The following is a 22442-nucleotide window of genomic DNA, read 5'->3' as shown; positions in this document are numbered from 1 at the left end:
GTTTCTGTGAAACCCAGCCAAGTTTATTAAGTCATGAACTGATTTAGGACCAGAGAAAGTTAACTGGGCCCTCTCTTTTCAAGCTGTTGGTTGTTCGGTCCACATCAGAGCTAAATGACCAGAAGCAAACAGAAAAAACCTGCCAGTTTGTTTGTGCCGCACCAAAAAAATATTCGGAGAAAGCAACCTTTCTGGACGAGCCCTTACTCACAAACTGCTCAGTGGCTGCAAGCCCTTCAAAGCGGAGTTGAAAACATCATACATCTCCATCCCATCTGAACAAACCACCAGGTGTCTGTGGGAACAGGCGTGGTCAGAGGTCATCTCTGGTCGGATTTTCAAACAACAGGAAGTTGAAAGTTTGGGGCAAAGACGACGGCAGTGTCAACACGGAGACGATGAATAATCTGCTCTTCCACCAAAACAGAAGCCGAGCAGAGCACAGCTCCTCGTCTTTAAGATTTAAGGCCGCCTGTACCGAAGGAAGCTGTAAATTCTTTTGTGTCAGACGAGGCATGAAATCGACCTCATTGGAGGTCACGAGGCTCAAACCTGGGGGGTAAAATGTCTGAGGTGGCATTGCTCTCCATTTTTCTGGATAAAAACTTTGCCATATTCCTGAAAAGCAATAATGAATAAGAGGCAGCGAGACTATAACAAAAGCAACGGAAACAACCTTTCCCACACGATGGATTTCAGTAGAAGTTTGCGGTTCTGGTTTGTTCCGGGGAAAAACTCTTCTCCTTCTTTGTGGGTCTTTTAATGCACTTAAGTTGTGGAGTGATTAAATGCTTCTAAGGAAGCTCTTAATAGACGGAGCGCTGACGAATGGGCCTTTTCAATCTTTCGTGCACATCGTCGTTTTGAAGTGAACATTTTTATGACAACTTTTCACACGAGTGTTGGCATTTAGATTTGAGCTGTTATAATCCTCTTCAGGATAACTTGGTTTACGGATTTTATGGCTTCAGACAAGTTAATGAACCGTAAACAACCTGTCAACACCTTGTTGTTGTAGAAGTGCCACATGGTTTGGTTTGAATTCCCCTTTTTGACAGAGTAATAGACTGACCATGTGGAAATGGACTTGGGAAAGATAAGAGCGGGAGAGGTAGATGGGGTGGAAAAAGGGCTAATAATGGATGATGACTTCACACCTTTCCTTCCATTGGTGCCAAACACCATCAGAGGAGCGACATTTCAGCTTTTTTATTACCAATAAATCATCGCTGAAGTGCATTTTGAACACAAACAAGAGCATTTAAAAAGGGGCCTCTTTTGGCTCATCACTGCATTTTAAATGAGGATCCACGAGCTCAAATCAAAGAAAAGTCGGACAGATTGGTTCACAGCACAGAAATGTGTGAAGTTGATGTTTTTCAGCAAATCTGCAGATTCATTCTTGCAATTTTAGCAGTTTGCTAACCGTTTAGCTGTAGAGGTTCTAACTTTTATTGAGATATCTCTAAAACTAATCGATGGATTGCCATGAAATTGTGTGAAAACATTCATGTCTCCTCGATAACGAGTTTCTCCAAACGACAAGTTGACATTTGTGGCTTTGAGTGAAATGTCGCCACAGTTATTGGACGGATTGTTCCGTCTGGATTAACGGTTATAACTTTGGTGACCTCTTAACTTTTCCATCTGCTCAGGGTTTGAATTTATCAAATCACCCTTCAGCTTTTGGCTGCACTTCTTTTACAGCTAGTTAGAAAATATTATTATGCTAACGCGCTAATAGTGAGCATGGTGAACATTACACCTGCTAAGCTAAACGTCAAGGAGTTAGCATTATCATTCAGACGTTAGCATTTAGCTCGGATCATGTAAAATGAAGTCATATTGGACTGAAGCAGGAGGCACGAGCAACAATCGCTGCAGTATTTGAATTTCCTGAATCTTGCAAATGTCTTCTTGGTAGAAGAAGCTAAGAATGTATTTTTTTTCCAGCTTCTTGCAAATTCTCTCTTATTTCATCTTTTATCAGTCGTGCCAGATGAGAAACTATCCACACAGTACACATCCTCCTAAACACTCACCATATGTTCTCGACATGTCTGATGTACAGGAGCTACAATACAGTCTCTATTGCTGCTCATGTAGCGCCCACCCAGGCAGCTCAACTCTGACCCGCCTCGTCCTGAGCGACGGTGCTACAGCACCAGTAGCGTCGGGGGACGGAGATGCCACCATAAGTGACCTTATGGGACGTCCGCTTGAAAAGAGAGCCTGTCAGATAGCACCAGAGGGTAACGGCTGCAGTCGCACGTGGTGATGATGTTTCCAGGCTTCACACGCTGGTCTTTGGTGACTTTTCTTTTGTTACACATGTTTTCTGCAGCAAACAGGAAGTAGCCTCAAAGGAACTCTCATCCTGAACGAGGAAGATGTTTTAATTCCACTCTTGCTGTGTCTGTCAATCTTATAGATGCAGTAAAAAAAAAAGAAGAAAGATATTATTTGGGTATTATCAAATCCCCAAATCCCCAGTTCATATCCAGCTGTCACCGAGTGTCAATTACACGATACAATGACAGAGGCAGAAAAGAGGGAGAGGAGGAAATGGAGATGAAGGCAGACAGAGAAGACTGCAGCAGATGTGCTGTGCTGGTATTCTTTGTTGAGGGTCGATACGAGTCCTGGGATTTCTTCTGCTCATGATCAGGTTTCGCTGAGTGACCTCTATGAGTACACACACACACACACACACACACACACACACACACACACACACACACACACACACACACACACACACACACACACACACACACACACACACACACACACACACACACACACACACACACACACACACACACACACACACACACACACACACACACACACACACACACACACACACACACACACACACACACACACACACACACACACACACACACACACACACACACACACACACACACACACACACACACACACACACACACACACACACACACACACACACACACACACACACACACACACACACACACACACACACACACACACACACACACACACACCTCATCCTCTCCAGCTTCAGACACACAAACAACTTTTTATGAGCGTCCAAAAAGAAAATCGATCCAGCTGATCGCGGCTAATGTGACACGTGAGTGTGATTTAAAGTTTTTTCATTAAATTCTAGGCGACTGCAGACGTGTGAAACTCTCTGATCTGAAATAGAGAAAAACAACATCCTGTCCTTTCATCATCGAAGGTCTCTTCGTCATCGAAGGTCTCTTCGTCATCGAAGGTCTCTTTCCGTTTCGTTGCAGCTGCGTAGATTTGCGTCGGACGCGACATGTCGAGCATCTGTTTGAGTGTTTGTCCTCGAGAACAAGAGCGGGAGAGATTAAAAAACAGAGATAAAGGCGGACTTCTTTTTCTCTTCGTTCGTCCCGGCTCTCATCACCCCCTCCCCCAGACCTCCCTCCCCCCAGACCCCCCCCTCCGTCCTCTTTCTATCTCTTCCCACAGTGGCCCTCGAGTGGCCGGGCTAGCGGGAGCGGTGGAAGGTGGCCAGTGTGCATTCAGCGCCTCCACCGCTGCAGTATAATTACTCCTGCTAATCAGACCACTTTACAGCAGCTCCTCTGTTCACCCCCCCACCCCCACCCCCCAACACTCTGCCTCTCTGTCTGCCCTTCCCCTCCGCTCTTCCTATTAACCCTCCCCGACTGAAGACAGAGCACTCACTTGAATAATTTGCCATACGTGTGAGTGTGAGTGTGTGTGTGTGTGTGTGTGTGTGTGTGTGTGTGTGTGTGTGTGTGTGTGTGTGTGTGTGTGTGTGTGTGTGTGTGTGTGTGTGTGAGTGTGTGTGTGTGTGTGTGTGTGTGTGTGTGTGTGTGTGTGTGTGTGTGTGTGTGAGTGTGTGTGTGTGTGTGTGTGTGTGTGTGTGTGTGTGTGTGTGTGTGTGTGTGTGTGTGAGTGTGAGTGTGTGTGTGTGTGTGTGTGTGTGGTGTGTGTGTGTGAGAGAGTGTGTGTGTGTGTGTGTGTGTGAGTGTGTGTGTGTGTGTGTGTGTGTGTGTGTGTGTGTGTGTGTGTGTGAGTGTGTGTGTGTGTGTGGTGTGTGTGTGTGTGTGTGTGTGTGTGTGTGTGTGGTGTGTGTGAGTGTGTGTGTGTGTGTGTGTGTGTGTGTGTGTGTGTGTGTGTGTGTGTGTGTGTGTGTGTGTGTGTGTGTGTGTGTGTGTGTGTGTGTGTGTGTGTGTGTGTGTGTGTGTGTGTGTGTGTGTGTGTGTGTGTGTGTGAGTGTGTGTGTGTGTGTGTGTGTGTGTGTGTGTGTGTGTGTGTGTGTGTGTGTGTGTGTGTGTGTGTGTGTGTGTGTGTGTGTGTGTGTGTGTGGTGTGTGTGTGTGTGTGTGTGTGTGGTGTGTGTGGTGTGTGTGTGTGTGTGTGGTGTGTGTGGGTGTGTGTGTGTGTGTGTGTGTGTGAGATAGAGGCTGAGCGGAGACAGAGCAGAGAGTGTTTGGCGGCTGATAAAGAGGTCATTGTACATGTGCTGCGCCTGATAGTTGCTCATCTCCACCCTGAAACTGGCAGCAGTCAGGACATCAACCTCTGCTGGAGACCCCGGGGTTAACTCCACCATAAAGACCTCAATGGCTCATAAAAATGTAATTCCCCGCCCCCTCCTCCCCCTCCTCCCCCTCCTCCACACCCTGCTAATAAACACATCTCCCTGCGCACACAGCGCCGCGCTCATAAAAATCCTGTGCGTTTTATTTTGTTTCAGAAAAGTGTTTTTAAACCTACTGAAGCCCAAATAAAACTGTGAAAGCACCAGTGCCGCCCTTTAAGCTGCGTATTCTGTTGTAGCCGAGGTCTGCAGCCCCTCTGCAGACTCAGGTTTATCCTCTGCTCTGCAGCCAGCTGCATTTTCCTCCTCAGCCCAAAGCAGCAGTCAGAATAAAGACGCAGCGTTCAGGCTCTCGGCGTCGACTCGGTGTTACGTGCAGATAATTCACAGGAGAGCCGGCGTCTCGGCTCCGAGCGAGAAAAGACAATTTACAACGTGTCCTGGGGATCGACTGCCGCGGACACGTGTGCGTGTGGAGGGAGCGTTCATAGCACCGGAGAAGCACTTACAGTAGCAGCAGGATGACTGAGAGCCCGGCGTGATGAAGGAGGGGCTAAAAAGGATTGCAACTTCTCCGGCGAACTGCATAAAAGAGCAGACCGTCTGCACACTTTCACACCTTCCATTCAACATTTATTCTATTTGTCAGCTCGTGTTGCATTGCTAACACCATTAGCCGGCCCCCCTGCATTAGCCGGATGATGTACAGGCAGAGCTGAAGGAAACCTGACTACATCCCAGGGAAAGGTCAAGAAAATGCATGTAATACAGACACCCTGTTCCACTCCTCTTTAGACGGATCTCGATCAATAGCGCCGCTTTAAATAGACCTCCGCATTATTTCGGTGTTTCTAAGTATGGCACGCACATGTGCTGTATTTTTCTGTCCCGTGAAAGATTATTTTCCTACCGTTTCAGTAAACCAATCCCCCTCATGGGGAGGCAGGAATGCCCCGTCATCGGACGGACCGACGTGGACTCTTAACGACAAACAGAGCGCGAGCTGCCGGTCGAGATCCCATCGGACCGGTTAACGAACCGTGTAAATTATGCAACAAATCAATGAGAGACTCCACGATCTGCCATGTCCGAGAAAAGAGAAAAGGTGAAGACAGACTTTGGTTCTGATGTTCCACTGAAGTCCACATCCGTTGCCATGACAATCACTTCATGCATTTGTCCTCCAAGAATGAGTTTTCTTTTGGGAGATTGTCCACTGGGTCCACAGATGGGAAATGATGACGGGGCTCCCATCATGTCTGTTGCAGTAGGAAATCAGTTCGCCTGCTTCGCTTTAACACTCGGAGAGTCACTAGTGAGTGAACAACTTCCTGTATAAACAGGAGGTGACGGCTTTTAAATGTAACAATAAGAACTCGGTGGTTTTGGGTTGATTTATGGAGGTTTTGAGATGTTTGACGCCGAGATGTTTTCTGGCGGTTTAGAAGAGGTGAATGAAATTTGTGGTGCTAAAAGCAATGAAAGTGACATTCTAAAAAAAAAAAATCCAGCAGTCCAGTGTTGGGAAAAACTATTTCCACTGAACACTTTATCAAGGTTTTTTTTTTTATGTCTTTCATTTACAGCAGTTTGAATGAAAACTGCTGTTTGAAGATTAACCGGAGGAACCAGGACATTGTTCCTGGAAAAGGCTGTTAAATTATTGAAATGTCATTTTTCACTGCTGTGCGTACCACAAATGAAATTACGTTTGCCACCAGTGTTAAAGAGGGTGGAGGCACAAACTTCAGAGGAGGATATCTCAGAAGTAAAATGACACACATCTGCTTCTCTAACCAACAGGGCGGTGGGATACTAACATTAATTAACATTTTAAAGTGTTCTTATATCTGCTTACAACAAACATTTTAACGTGTTATACACCACTTATTAAACTTTTATTTTGTGCTTATAAATGCTAAATAGGAAATAAAGGGTTAGAATAAAAGGGTTAAAATACCAGTTAGAAGCCCTGAAAATAAAAAAAAACTATTTGGGGAAAGAGCCTTGAAGGACGCCTCGGGGGTCTCCACAGGGTTCATCCCGTGAGCTGCCAGTACAGAGCTAATGAGGAGCAGCCTGAGCTTCTGCTGGGATTTACAGACTCAGATCTGAAACCAGGCTGCAGATTCTCCATCCTCACCCGGCTGCAGAGCTCCGAGGAGTCGGGACAAGATCCCTCTGCTCGGCCTGCTGCACCGTAACCCACGAGGAAAAAAGGAATAATCCGTGAACCCTTCTACCATCTGGAAGAATCACCGCGGCGTTGCTCAGAGCTCCTCACGACCAGAGCACGACGTGGCGGACGTGTAGGAGAAGATTTGATGAATAAATTGTGTTTTCAGAAGAAAGAAAGTGGTGCCCATCAGAGTGGGCATGGTGCTGCCGCGAAGATGGGAAATTACACTGAATCATTAATGGCACTCACAATGAAAGAGGAAATTGGACAATTTATGAAAATGACTCCTTCACAGGCTCAGCTGTGACACAAACCAGACCCATCCAGTAGCAGAGTACTTTCCTTGCCTCAGCGAAGGCTACGCTCAAAGTGCTGACCTCCCTGAAGCGCCGGGCTTTGTTCGACACGGATCCACGTGGCCTTTAATGTCACGCGATGTGCAGAGATCACACAGATGGGGCGAGAGGAGGCCGGGCACCAGGCCGGGCGGGACCCCGGCCTGGTGCCCGGCTGGAACATATTTTGCCCCCCTAGTCGAGAAACATTCCCTCGTTCTGCAGACAGCAACTCAGCCAGAACTCATCTGTCTATCAGGAACAGCTGCTGCCTGTGTGCGGTGTATCAGACATCTGGTGGGCGACTTGGGTGACTTCACACCGGCAAACAAGCTCTCTGCAGAAGTGTCATCGTGACAGAAGTTCTTTTTTAGAAAGCAGCAACAGCCATCACTGAGCAGACTGGAATTTCGTGCAGATACCTATGGATGAAGAACTTTGGGGAACACCAGCCGGTTAAAGTTTTCACAAATCCAGTGAACTATTTCAACAGATTGGGACATAAGTTTGTATATCATGGCTTCCAGAGGATCTTATCCATTGACTTTTCTTTAAGCAATTTTCCTTGAGGTAGAAATTTGTGTTTTGGGGTTAAATGAGCTATTTTAAGATGGATTGCCTTGCAATTTAATACAGATGTTGAAGTCCCTCAGGATGAATTTTAATGTTGATCCCTTCATTTTGTCCATTTAGCCCCATTGTCTGGAAAATAAAATAAAATGTATCCAACATAGTGGTTCATGACAGACATCCTTATCAGAAATGACAGTCGTGAAACTAAAATGGTGAACATTGCTGATAGGGATGAGCATTTCGAGCAAAAATTTTATTTAATGGCAGCTGGCAAACAGCTTTTAGGCTCATTACCGCCACCTTCTGACGAGAGTGAGCATTACAACCTGGCGCCGGTAAAAACAGGGAAAATCATAAGCATGTTAGCAATATCATTGTGTACGTTAGGATTTAGCTCAAAGTATTCGTGCGAGCACGGCTGTAGATTATTCAGAGTTTTATTGTTTTATAGTCACATAATTGTCTCACAAATCTCTCCATTTTCTTCCACACAGATCCTTACCTCCCGACGTACGTCATTCCCACCCCCGACATGGACCCGTCTTCATCCTCATTCCCCAACTACTTATTTCCGGGCGGCTCCGAAGGCCCGATGCTGGGTGGAGAGACGACGACGTCCAGCGCCGGCTCGCCTCGCTTCCTCGGCCACGGCCTCAACGAGAACCTCATCCCCATCTACTGCTCCATCCTGGCCGCCGTGGTGGTCGGCCTGGTGGCTTACATTGTTTTTATCAGGTCAGCTGGAAGAGAAAAAAAGAAACAAAAAAGATTGAAAAGCTGCTCCGCAGTTAAAGACATTTGCACAATTAGGCTTCGCGCCTCAGCCGCAACATAATCCGGGACATGAGAGGGCGAACTGTGACGGAGATGGTGGTCTATATGTTGCCGGGGACAACATCTGTCTTACAGTGACAGATGTTGTCCCCGGCAACGTCTAGTCTAAATAATGACATTAAGGTGGCTGGTGAAATCTTCAGCCCTGTAGTGGTTGAAGAGCCATTTCTCTTAAAATTCACCATAATGAGCTTTTCTTAAAAAAACCCAAAGAACAGCAGGACTTAATGCATTACAAAGATCACGCAATAACACATCAGCGACGACACATGCAAGCACTCAGACAGACAGATACAAACCGGGCTAAAACACATTCGGAGCAAGTAAACAATCTCATTAGAGGCATTGATTGTTTGAAAAGTGCCGACAAGGGAGAAACTTGAGTGCCAGATTTATCAGCGCAGTCACGCACACATCTGGCCGATACTCTTCATGTACTTATCGTCGTGCATAAACAGACTGTAAATTATGCGAATTTATCCCAACACCAAATATTTTACAAGTATAGGTGTGAACTGAACTGTACCACTCAATACCTCATGAATATTTTAATCAATGATTCAGGAGCCGTTTATCTTCCGCGAGAGACGCAACAGCAGCGAGCTGTCGAGCTTTTCTGAACAATTTATGAGCTTCTTTGTTCTGTTCCGGGGCAAAAAAAATAGGGTACATGAAATATGACAAACATAATTCTCACCCGTGCAGTTTACAATCATAACGAAGGTGCATTCACCATAGAAATACACAGTAGTAGGCAGGTCGCTCAAATGGAGCAGATGATTTTGCCATTCGAAATGACATCAGTCACGAGCAACAGGATTTTACAAGCTGCAGCTCGTTAGCTAATTATTGACAGCTCAGTGAGTTGGTGGAAAATGCTGCTTCCATTCATAATGTTTCCAGCTCGCCAGCATCAACACATACTTAAAAAAAAAAAGGGGTTGATGGTTGAATACACAATGTTGTGGCAATAAACTGAAGCTGAAGCAGGAAAAAAGTTAGCGTCTTTATCAGAATGACATTCATTGAGAAGACATGGAAATAAAGACAAAACATTTTCTATTGCCGTGTAAAGTGATAATTTAACATATCGTCATTTAGCGCTAAAATAAGCCTGTTTGGCTGCTTCACATAAGTACATGATCGTATTTCTAACAGTATGTTTTCACTCACAAACTCAAGAGAAAAAAGGCTTTCAGGATGAGATCCAACCGAAACACAATATGAGCTTGGAGAACGTGTCACGAACCATTACGGCAGATTAAAATCCGATGGAAGACCACCAGGTCTGCCACACAGTGTAGCGATGCTTGTCTTGAATGGGACACATTCAATATAAATATGATTTTGTGTTTTTGGTTTCGGAAAGGGTCAGTGACAGTTTGCCATCTGAAAATTGACTTACACCTAAACTCCCATGTTTTATTGTTTTGTTTGATCTCATAACTGATGTGAAACGTAAATACCTCAAACTCAGACGGGATCACGTGACGACCGCTTCCCTTTCTCCGCACAGTTGGAACAGTTGCAAGCAGAACAAGCAGGCGGCTAATAACCGAGCAGCCACCAGCAACCAGATGGTGACGCCGGAGGGAGAGAAGCTGCACAGCGACAGCGGCATCTCCGTGGACAGCCAGAGTCTGCAGGAGCAGCAGCAGCAACAGGCCCAGGCTGAAGTCCAGGCTCGGCCGTCACACTCACACACACAGGAACAGATCGGTAAGCTTTCAAATCTGGGAACAACACTATCAATACAGACATCAACAAAAGTTACATAATAATATAGACCTTAAACGACCTCTGTATTCTTTCCATGTGGTGGAGGTGTCTTTAATTTATGTTCCCAAAATTGCTTCTGATCTATAGATCCTGGAAAGTGTGTGGCCGTGTTCGTAGAAAATACTGATACAAACAAAAGGATCATTTTAATGTGGTTGACCTCTCAACACAGAAACTCACCCTCACATAGATTCCTCCTTCACACTGGTATTCTGGCTGCCAAAGAAAGTCATCATCGATTACATCAACATATTCTGCTGAGAGGTGTCGCGGCTTCTCGCCGTTGAGCAAGAGTTTTCCTCAGAGCGCAGACACGTTTCTGGAGCCTGAAATCAGAAACAATATTTCAGCTCGCAGCAGGACCAACACCTACATGTAGCTGCCAAAAAAGCAGATATGTGAGGCCAGATCTCACATGCACACATGATGGATTAGACTGCAGGAACATGAATGTGAAGCATGCACTGAACATTAGATTTATTTTGCATGACTGCTTTAAGTGTTAGTTTATTCCTCCTAATCACAAACAACAAAATTAGGTTCAAAATTTCAGTGCTGGCAAAAGTTTGACACACTTTCTATCTTTGTCAGCGCATATTAGAAATGTAATGCACACACAGTGTATGTAACTACATATGTTTGATCTATATTTGCCTTTACTGCTCCTCCATATTTATCTCTGGGGACTCGGGTGGTATTTTGAGTTGAGGTTTCGAGGACAGATTTTGCAACTCGCAAGCCAGACAAAGTCTAAAAAGGTTTTGTAAGATGAACTCAGTAAACGATGTCTGGCTCGGAGCCAAAACTATGCACTTTACTGATCTATTATAAAGCAACTTACCACGTGCTTAATTTACTTCTTGAGTTGTAGTGCATTAAGAGAGAAAAACACAGCGGAAAGTTTTAAGGTCCTTTTTTGTCACAGTCATAACGGCATTAACAGAGACTTGACTTAACAACAATTAAGACAACTTAAAAGGAATAATTTATACGGTTTTTTTTAATCACAAATTATTTAACCCCTTTACCCTGAAGCTATTTTGTGAACTTTTCACCTGAAGAACATTCAAAGTTCAGTCAGTAAGAGCTGCAAAACTTTGGGCCTCTTGGATCAGATATAGTTGGGAGAATTGTAAAAAACCCAATAATTCTCCTTATCGTTATCACCAGGACGGAGTGAGATACAAACATTTTTTGAGGACTAATTTCATTTCCAGATTAATAATCATTAAGTGAGAATAAAAGCAGCTGGGTGGCGGTGTGTGTGGGTTTGATTGTAAAAATATGTATTTAATAGCATTTGGCCAAAGATGGTGTTTTTTTTTTTTTTTAATACAAAGGAACTTAAGTTTTGGCAACAAAATACATATTTTAACCCAATTAACTCAAACAGCACGAGACATATCTTCTCTAGATATACAATATGTGTGATCAGGGGGTTTTACTCGCTGCCCAGCACTGAACAAACACACAAAAAAAGGGAGGATAACCTTTAAACAGCAGACGGGAGAATGAAAGCAAGCGCTGCAGGGCTGAGAGGCGACCTCTCCAACACAGCGATCCTCCTCCTCTCCAACACAGCGATCCTCCTCCTCTCCAACACAGCGATCCTCCTCCTCTCCAACACAGCGATCCTCCTCCTCTCCATGCTCAAATAGCACTTACATTAAAGAGATGGAACAAGCTTGTTCACTTGATCCATACATAAAGCCGAGAGGCATTTTTAGCTGAAGAAGAAGTCGTGAGTTCAGTCATGATCTTGTTATTCATTCAGTCATTCATGCTTCTCCTCCTGACTCCCTTTCACAGGAATTCATTTCTTCCTCCGTAGGGTTATTGTGTAAAGATTAAGAAATAGTTATACAGGGATAATAATGTGCTAACAAGGCAAACAGCAGATAAATCCTCCCTCGAACAATCCTTGCCACTGTGTCCCATCTATGATACCCATTACATTCTAATGAGGCTTGGGAAAAGCCCATTTTGTTTTTGTGTTTCGTTCGAGTGCCTCTTTCCATTCTTCCCCGGCTCCACAAATGTGAAGCCTGCTGTACGTTTCTGAGAAAAGGAGGAATTTCTTTTGGAGGCGCTGCTTGGCATGGCTTCATTGAGAGGATGACTGCCTGCGTGGTTAACCCCGTCGCCTCTTTTAACTGATTGGCTCATTAGCAGGTGTTACGAGACGGGATCCAGGCCCCCCCCACCTCCTTCCACCCCCCTCCACCCCCGGTCTCTCTGCCTTCCCCAAAATCTGATGCAGCGTCTGTGTTTAGCACAAGCTAATTGGCGTTACCACCGTCAGTCGGAGCGGAAGCCATTAGGAAAAAAAACGCAGCAAATGTTGTTGTGCAGGGGGGTGGTGGAGGGGGTTGGGTGGGGGTGGGGGGAGTGTGTGTGTGTTCTTCTACAACCAGCGAGGCCTGTTAAAATCACGAGGGAGTGAGAATATGCGCAATAAATCCATGCTAATCGCAGGGGGTTTCCTGTTCCCAATGAACCATATTTTACTGCTGGCGTGCAGTAATTGGAACACTTTCAGTCAAAACAAGTCAAATAAGCTTTTAAAAAGGAGAAACGGAGCATTGAAAACGTCTCTGGCTTTGAGTGACAGCGCTCAGAGAGGGTATTCCCTGCACGAGTCACCGGTGGGGGGGTGAGAGCTCCTCCATGAGGGGTGCCCGGCCTCGTTTCTGTCTGCTCATCTCCATTAAAAAGAACCATCTATCTGTGCAGAGTCCCCCCCCCCCACCTCCATCTGAATCGTGCATATTGGATGTGTTTAAAATTTAAACAAGACTCTAAGCCCTTTAAGAGTCGTATCGCCCAACCGTGAATCCCCGTCCTGTGTTTGACCTCATAGTCGACACAGAGTGGAGTCAAAGCAGCTGTCGGTCACAAAACCATTCAAAAGATCTTCAGGGTGATTGGAGAAAGTGAGAGCCAGATTATAAAAAGGGGACAAATTTGGATATTAAAGCTACAAAAAAACCAACTGAAAATCCACACACAGCAGCAGGTTTCAAGATTCGGGAGAAAATCAGGTTTCTGAGTGTTCACCTGAAAATGATAATGATAAAAGAGGCGAGTGTTTCTTACAGCGCCACAGCCAACCTCCATCAAGGGGTGACAGTTTAGTTGAACTAAACATTAGTGATTCTGTAGGAGAGTCGGCGGTAGCTGCAGCGCTGCAGGACCTTTTAAACCTTTTAAGTTACAGTAACGCTGTAGCTGAGTCATGTAACGAGTTGCTAACAGGATCTCTGTAATACCAGAAGGATGTCTGTCATCCTCCCACGTCAGGAAGTCTTTAAAACACTTCTCTGGTTGGAGGTAATCTCACCCCACTGTTATGATTTTAACATCAGAGGTGACAGCAGTAGTTGTTCTGGACGCACCAATCAGTCGATGCACAGCAGAGCTGCCGTGATGACCTCATTAACTGACAGATTCATCCTTAGGGCTGACGACATCAACAAGGATTTGTGGAAAAATATATTTATATTACTTTAGATTTTTTTTATTCTCATATTTTGTAGACTAAACAATTTATTTCTTGAAAAAGATTGTTTTCAGATTCATTGTTAATCAATCATTGACGCATGAACAACCCGAGTTCAAGATCTCTTCAACTAATGACAGAAATGAAAGCTTCTGAAAAGTGTTCGTCTAGAACACGATATGTTCATGACTGAAAAGCAGCAACCAAAGATAAAAGAAAACCCTCAAGGCATTCATTTACTGAAGGTGTTAACATTTAAACAATAGAAACTTTCATCGGGTGAGTTTCCTGTTCGATCAAATTAGATCAAACTCACTATCATAAGGGACTTAGATGTTACTCAATTCTGATTGGTCTACGGAAGTACACGGTATCACAACGTGCCTACTGACCGGGGAAACAAGCTCTGAAACAAAGAGGAAACACACAAATGTGTGAAGTGAAAATACGTTTCCTGGACCTTTAAAAGTTCACGTTATCTTTCAAGATACCAGCCAGAAGGATCCAAAATGGCAGTACGTGAAGGCGTTGGTAGGATGCCCTGCTAGGACAGATGAGGGCCCATTCATTTGAACCTGTCTACAGAATTTGGTTCCCCAAAAGGGAAACATAATAAAAAGTTGCGAAATGAACACAGGACCCCATGGAGTCATAAATAAAGCAGCAAAATGAGAAACAAATATATTTATTTTAAATCAGAGAAACAATCCCTTGGTCAACTTTTCCCTGGGAGTAGTTTGATTACCATGAAGCAGTCAAAAATTCAAACTCAATCAGAAAAACGTCTCAGCTTTTCTGTGGCTTTGGGTCCAATCAAGATTACTTGAATGTGCCGATTAGAAAATCAAAAAAGAAACGGTGAGTAACAAAGCTGGGCTGTGATTGGAGTTCACGTTTCAGAGCAGACCTGATTGAACTGGTTCAGTGAAAGACAGCTTGGATTGATTCTTAGAATGAGGTTGGACTCCATAAAAAACACATCAGGCCAGACATGTGGCTGTTATTAGCAAAGCTGCGTCTGAAATGAGGTGCAGAGACCGGTCGGACCGAGGCAGGAGTTCAGGTCCGAGCCACCGTGCGTACGCCGGGACTCTCGTGTCTTCGTGTCACCGCTGATGTGGGCAGAGTGTCTGTTTAACCGGGGAGGGAGACGGAGGAGGACCGAGGCCGTCTCTGGACACAATCAGTGTGGATACAGAGGAAGCAGAGGGCGGAGGGCAGTTATGACGGTTAAATGAAGGACTGAAAACAGAGGGAAGGTGTGACATTATCGCTTAGTCGACAAAAGAAACCTCCTCTTCTAAAGCCTTGACATAAAGTCCAGTGTATGACACGTCGCTGGCACAAGGATGCATTGATCAAGACAAGAAAACAACCGACCGGACTTTGGGGTCCTCTCAGGAACGCCTCAGCATTCCCGAGGCGTTCCCATGGTTTCCCCCAATTGACAGCAGGTTAAGAGGTTTGTGGGAAAAGAGAGCATTTGTCTCTCATCCTCAGCCGGCTAACGACTCCAGTTTAACAGGTTTCCAATGAGTGAGTGACACCACAGGGCCCCCTGCAGGGAAGGGGGGGATCACCAGGGCTTTCACAGCTTTTTCCATGAAGGAAGACTTACAGTGTTTTGGATATTTTGGTGGATAGGAAGTTGTAATCTTTGCCCATGATTCAGAAACGTATCAAGGTGCCCTCAATCAACGGACTTCCTACTGAACTAAAGAGCCCGGTTTGTGGTATCAGCTGTGTTGAGAACAGCTTGCTGCGGACGTACGTGAATACCGGACATTTTCAGTTTACGTCATTTTTTCATTTAATAGAGATGTTGAAGCTTTACAGCCGGCTAACATTAGCTACTAAATAACCAGTGGTTGAACTTCACAAAGTGCATAACTTATGTACGTGGTTCTCACAGACAGCACCGATATAAATATATGATGATCTCATATAGTATTGATGTCGATCAAACTACCGAAGCGTATAGTTGCATGTGAACCTGGAAACCCATCAAAGTGGGATGCCACGTTTGCTTTTTTTCCTGCACGTTTTACAGTCCTCTTTTTTTTTTATAAGAAAATGTATTAATATCGAACATGTCGCGTGTCCAAATCACACAAAAGAACAACCTCGGGTCCTCAGCAACACACCTGCCCAAAGAAGCATCCCTGATTTAAATATGACCACTAATCATTTGTCTTCTCCGGCCTGACGTTACTTTGTTCTCTCTCTCTGCAGTGGTGCGGGTGGATGGCGGCCCCCAGCCTGACTCGCCTCCTCCTGAAGTCTGAGGAAGAAGAGGAGGAGGAGGAGGAAGAAGAGGCGTCAGAGCTGAAGAAGAAAGGGAGAAGAGATTGGGGACCAAAACGAAGGCGGGGGAGCCAAACAGAGAATGTGAAAAGAAAAACAACGGACTCCGATTTATATCTGAAGTGGCCGCCGAGCAGCAGCCGGACTCGTACGGACCTCCCAGCAACCTTTTGGGCCGCAGACGACCTCTTCATCCCTGCATACAGAGTCTGACTGTCATTCAGCGGGCCTGGACACAAACTCTAAACGGCAATATCGAGCACGATCTGAACCGGCGTTACACGGATAGGTAACCGTACGATGTGCCAGTGCATCTCGTATTAACTATTCCAACATGTTGACATCATTCTCAGTAGCTGCCAGTTTCGTATCTTCTGCTCCTTTCTAAGCTTTCTATTCTCCTTTTAATTCTGTGATCACCTACCGAGAAAACATTTATTTCACGTTTTCTTTTTGTTCTCATCTTCCTCCGTGTCGTCCTGATCTCAGATAATCCGACACGTCTCTATAGGATTCGCTCTATTAGACCCCCCCGCCGTCCAAGCGGCCGCGACTCACTCCCAACTTCTTCTGAAGTTTCTTGTATCAGTTAACCACATTTCATGTCACACTATCTTCTTAAAAATGTTCGCATCATTGTTGGAGATTGGCAGCACCGCCTGATGCAAGTGACTCATATTTAGGAAAAGAGGTAAATTACTGCACAGCCGCCTCGGTTATGAACCGCCCCCCCGCCCGCTGACATAAACCCCATCACAGCGCCTCCAGGAATTGTGTTTCAGTAATTTCATGCTCATAATGTAACACGCCCCAAAATGTTTGTGGCGCAGGACTTTTATTTTTGTGGCTTGAATTCCAATCCTGAGTCAGCAGGGTGCCTCCACAGTCCTCCATCGGAGCTGCAACCTGAGAGGAACATCTCTGGACTGTGGAGCTCTTTGCTGACTCACTGCGATGAGTCGACACGTCTAAAGAGGGAAGCCATCCGATGTACGATAAAGCTCTGACGTCATCAGCGCTCGTTACAAACGGATGCTTTAAATGGAAAAAAAAAGTCTGCAACGAGGAATTCCATCTATAGTAGTAACAGAGCGGAAAATTAGGACGACCCCAAGAGGTACACTTTTATTTCACGATCCTTACGAGCGTCTCCACGTACTCACTCGTACGGTCTACAGCTGCGCTGGTGTTGTGGAGCCTGATAAACAGCGCTGAGGCGCTAAGGCTTCGTCGCTGGCACTCACGTCCACACGGGGAGCCCATTAGAGAGACGTCCTGACAGGCAGGTAGTAATTACCTCAGGGTCTCGGCTTCATTTACCCTCTGGCTCCTCTCTCATCGGGATTAATGCTGCGAACGACGGACGGAGAGAAGCCTCAACGCGACATTACCGATCCCTTATCCAAGTCCGAGGCCACTGACATTTACTACATCGCCATGGTGATATAAAAGCACTTAGTCCGGCCGCACTTCTAAGGCTGGGTGGCACCTTTTATCAGGGAGGACCACTTTTATGTGGCCCCCCACTTCCTCCTCCTCCTCCTCCTCCTGCTGCTGCTTGCAGTGACTGTAAAAGCAGTCAACATGGACACCTGGTAAAAGAAGCGTACTGTAGCCGACTGCACTGCTTCAGCGTTCATTCCTACAGGGCACGTACCTTGTACCATGTGATTTACAGGAAAATGACACTTTTCGCAAAAACACGTGGTTGGTTTGGGGAAAAATAAAAACGTGGTTGGGTTTTGGAAAAAAATGTCGTCACCCACTGGACTCGAATCTCATCGTCCCGCATGACAGTCTGTGACTAATGTCCTTTGTACTTGGTCTCAAATGACTCAAAATCATGACATTTGCATGCGTGTACGTTTCACACTTTCAAATTGTGTAACTTTCACGCTTAGACAGTCCAAAGTGTGGCTATCTCACGTTTTGCTGTAGTGGACCGTGATACCGGGTTGCACCTCCTCAGGGTCCCTCTTGTTGTGTAGTGGCGAAAATTACGAAGATATCTTTAGGAAAATCTGTGTAAACAGCCTGCAGACGTACCACAGAGCTGGTAGTGATTATGTGAAGCAGCGTAAAGAGACACGGGTTCATGTATGATTTTAAAACAGAAGAATTTAAAGGAATGGTTTGATATTTCTGAAAATACTCTTTGTACTTTGTTGCCGAGAAATGGATGAGAAAATTGATAGCGTTCTCCCCGGGACAGACGCTATCTACCCTCTCATGTAACTCTCAGCTACAGACGATTACTTTGAAGGAAAATAAGAGGTGTTTACTCGTTAGCAGAGCTTGTATGATTTAGCGAACACTAGACAGACAGATAGGAAATGTCACACAGAGAGAAGAAGGCCGAGAAAGTGAGTCATTACATCCCGTGTGATGCTGCTGCAAAGATCGATCACATGGTCAGCGACATCTCAAGTCAATTCAACTTTCTGGCCTCTTCACGTGTGATTCATGAATCGCTGCGGCGTAGTGAATGGGAAACAAATAAAAAGTCTGCTGTAGTGTGCTCACAGCTCCTCAGCTGTTGTGGCGTGGACATGTGACCACACACACACACACACACACACACACACACACACACACACACACACACACACACACACACACACACACACACACACACACACACACACACACACACACACACACACACAGAGAGAGAGAGAAAGTATGATTCACTCCTCTACAGCGAGAGCCGGTATGGTTCATCCTGATTCTAGCTGTGACATTAAAGCAGACTCTGCTACAGTATGAGTGACCAGAGTTGCTTTAAAAGGGAGAGAAAGAAGAAGATACTCTTTGACCATCTCCCCCCGAGGCCCAATCAGCCCTCCAGCAGCTCTCATCAACCCTGAACTGACTTCTTCTGTTTCTCCAACAGCTCGTGAAGGCAGACGCTCATTGTAAGAATGTACAACCTGAATCTAAACAGAAAAATATGCAAGATACATTCAAGGATAAGGTTTAATTTCGCCCTTTTCTTTTCTGTTGTAAATCCTTATTTGATTGATTTTCCTGTTTGCTTATATTATGAATAGTATTACACTTTTGGAATCAGTATTTTTTCTAACTGAGGTTATTTTGTAGCACTTATTAGACGTAATATGAATGCACTCAAAGAGTGTACCACAGTTCAAGTGCCTGTGTACAGTGTCCAGTGTCTTTGGGTTTAGAAGTTTGACTATATTTTTTTGCAGTTTTTCACTTATTTGATGTTTTATGTGCATTTTTCTTTTTTATATTTTAAAGAGCTAATAATGTTTTTTTAGTAAATCAAAGTCGGCACTAAAGATGAACCTTGGAGACTCAAGAAAACTGTATGAATTTGGCACCGATAAGAGAGACTTACAAACAGGTTGCCAATGAACACATACTGTATGTTAACATGCTATAAATACTGGCGACTAATAGGGTCATGAAGCATTATGAAAACATATACGTAGGACTCTAAAAACTCACATATGCTATTTGTCAATAGGAATCAGCTCTACTGTGCAGATGTTTTTGCATGTACAGTAAGTTTCATCATGTACCTCCGTTTCAGAGGCAACAGGACATGTAATCTGCAGCAAATCTACAGAGAAGCTCACTATGATTCTCGGTCATGTTATTACTTGATGCAGATAGATCAGGACCTGGTCCCAAAACAGCTGAATGTCCCCTGTAGTTACCTAACTAATGTAAAATGCATTGTGTAAATGTGAATTTCTTAGAGTTGATACAAGATACGAAAAATACACTATAAAATGTTAAAAAACTAAAAACGTGTGCAAGTGAAATGAGCATCTAATAATAAAATAAGCAGAGATGTCATTGCATTATGTGTCCGGTTTGTCTTTTAACATGTTCACATACACAGTAAAATGAGATGTTAAATTTAGTGAAGGAAGAGCTTTAGAAAAATATGCTGTTTGAAGATTGAAACCGAAAATATGATGCTAAAGCATAGCCAAAGACCACCGAGCTTAACTCTGTGCAAAGTTAAGGATATCTCTCACATCTTTTTAGTTGAAGCCAACAAAGACTCTGTCTCTCCCTGATTTAAGGAATTGTGGTTCAGACTGAATATTTCAGAGTAGGCTCGTCCCATGCAGCATTTTTTTAAGATTTTTTTTTTTTTTTAATGATGTCCAAGTCAGACGTCTTTGAAGGCCACTCAGCTTCTGCTTGCAGCTATTTCCATTTCTTGTTTGTGGATTTTGAGGCGGGTTTCTTGACCAACTACATGACATGTTTTGTGGAATCTGTTCTTCCCACATTCTGTTTTCACTTGCACTACTTTTCCCAGGAGTGCCCACATTTTTACATACAACTGTAGGACATAGTGAAGCTTTAGAAAGCATTGGCAGGCTAGTTTTGTCAGCTGTGGATGGAGCCAGGCTGGCTCTTTCCTCAGATTTCCAGTCTTTGTGCTAAGCTAAGCTAACGCTCCTGGTAGCTTCCTATGTCGTGCAAACATGACAGAGGTGGTTAGAGAAACCTCAGTGAGTTTGTAGACTGAGAGAGAAACATGTTCGATTATTCTAATGATTCCCAAAGTTGAATGTGGAGACCTCAAAATCCCTGAAGAAATGCAGCTTTTGTTTTTTTCCCGTCCTTTTCACAATAACACCCAAAAGCACTTGTGAAAATGACCTCAAGCAAATTAAAATAAAATGCTGAAAACCAGAAAGTATAGTGTTGGACTGGCAGCCAAACCACAGCAAAAAAGCAGGACCATGTGTGAAGGTCCGTTGGACCTGGAGTGCGGTTCTCTGCAGTCTTATCGCTGCCTAAACATTCTGGAGTCCGGCGGGATTTTTCTTCCTGCTACGTGTCAGAGATGAATCCTCAGTGATAAATCCTCCACCGACACACACGTGACATAGTACACAAACACAATGTCTGTACTGCTGCAACACCGCAGTTTCAACAACAGGACGACGACAAACAACTGCGGAGATGTTTCTGCACAGCTTTTCCTCCTCCTTCACTGGTTTCTATATATGAGGCCCCGAATGCAGCAAACCAGAACAAGATGGGGTTGACAGATAGACTGCAGAAATTTAATTTGATCAGCAGGGAACATTTACATGGCGACGCTAATCAAAATACATTTTTGCTTCTATCAAGATCAATCAAGACTGCGACTCAGCTGAAATGGCTGAAAAAAAAAAGTCCTAAGGAGATAAAAGGAAACAGACAAACCAAAATGGAAAAGCAAAGACTTTATAACATGCTCAGGGCCAAACGACTCAAAACATGTCGACATGACAAACTTAATCCATGAAAGAAAAGTCTGTCACTTTCAACTGGAAGAAAAATATCTTGGCTGCTGTTTGAGCTCATTCATAAACATATTTAGGACTAATTTTAAATCAACACAACACGTGTGGTTTGATGAACTCATCAAGCTTCAGCCAAAATAGTTGATGGGCTCCGTCAATACAGGCTGCACTAAAATGTACCTGCTGCAACTCCAAGGATTTACAGGACAAAGACAGATTGTGATGAACAGCAGGAAGATATTCTTAAAGAAATCAAAATTGTAAAAAAAAAGTCTCATTCTTTTAAATAAGCTTGACCCTGAAAGGTTCATTATTTTTGCTGCTTTATGTCTCTGTAAGCGCAGTTCTTTAATAATGTGATTAATAGGTCAACATAGATACAAAGAAAATGCAAAGAAATATGAAGATGAGGAGATGCCTAAAGACGCTACCTGCTTTTGTTTTTTCATTGGTCATGGGTTGTGGTAGTATCTATTAGTATTTTTTGGTATCACCTCTGTTGAGGTTCCCAGCGAGCTGAACAGATACTAAAAGGTGACGTGAAAACACAGCAGACCAGAGAGCTCGAGTGAATCATCACGACACAAACCCGACATGGTTACAGAGCCAAGCTACATATTTACTAGACTACTCAATCAATGGCAGCCTGCAAAAACCACACTGTGGTCAGCTGATGAGGTGCAGATGTTCCTCCGTTTGGTAGCTGACGACAGGATCCAGTGAGAGCTGGATGGAGCAACAGGTAACGAGAAAGGTACGCGAAGAAGTGGCTGAACCGTTGGCTGCACATGGCTACAACAGGACATTCGAGCAGATCAGGGGAAAGTTTAGAAAAATGAAGGAATGACTACCAGTCGATGAAGGACAGTAACAGCCAGAGCGAGTCGAACAGAGAAGGTCATTCGACCAGATGGATGCTTTATACGACCACCGAACAATGGGAGGGAAGTGTTTTTCTATTTTATGTTAACTCTGTTTTCTTATGGAATTTTTTTTTTTTTTTTTTGTAGGTTATTGGAAAATTTGTAAAATCAAAATATCCCAGATAACGAATTCCTCCTGTTCCT

The 22442-nt window shown here is 44.4% G+C and overlaps 1 protein-coding gene across 1 annotated transcript in view; it reads left to right on the top strand.

Annotated features, from left to right (window-relative positions):
• The window catches only part of ngfra (nerve growth factor receptor a (TNFR superfamily, member 16)), a 32628-nt gene extending 12702 nt beyond the window's left edge, over positions 1-19926 (top strand). The window contains exons 4-6 of the mRNA XM_069716259.1: positions 8175-8415; positions 10031-10233; positions 16025-19926. Coding sequence (XP_069572360.1) covers positions 8175-8415; positions 10031-10233; positions 16025-16077 — 497 coding nt within the window. The 3' untranslated portion in view covers positions 16078-19926. The remainder of the gene's footprint in view (positions 1-8174; positions 8416-10030; positions 10234-16024) is intronic.
• The last annotated feature ends 2516 nt before the right edge of the window (positions 19927-22442 follow it).

Source organism: Brachyistius frenatus, unplaced genomic scaffold (genome assembly GCF_029030835.1).
Source record: "Brachyistius frenatus isolate BFR_SWC_R1_liver_20210118 unplaced genomic scaffold, ASM2903083v1 Contig_154, whole genome shotgun sequence".
NCBI lineage: Eukaryota > Metazoa > Chordata > Actinopteri > Embiotocidae > Brachyistius > Brachyistius frenatus.
The sequence above is the reverse complement of the archived record's forward strand: the minus strand, read 5'-3'. Positions and strand labels throughout refer to the sequence as shown.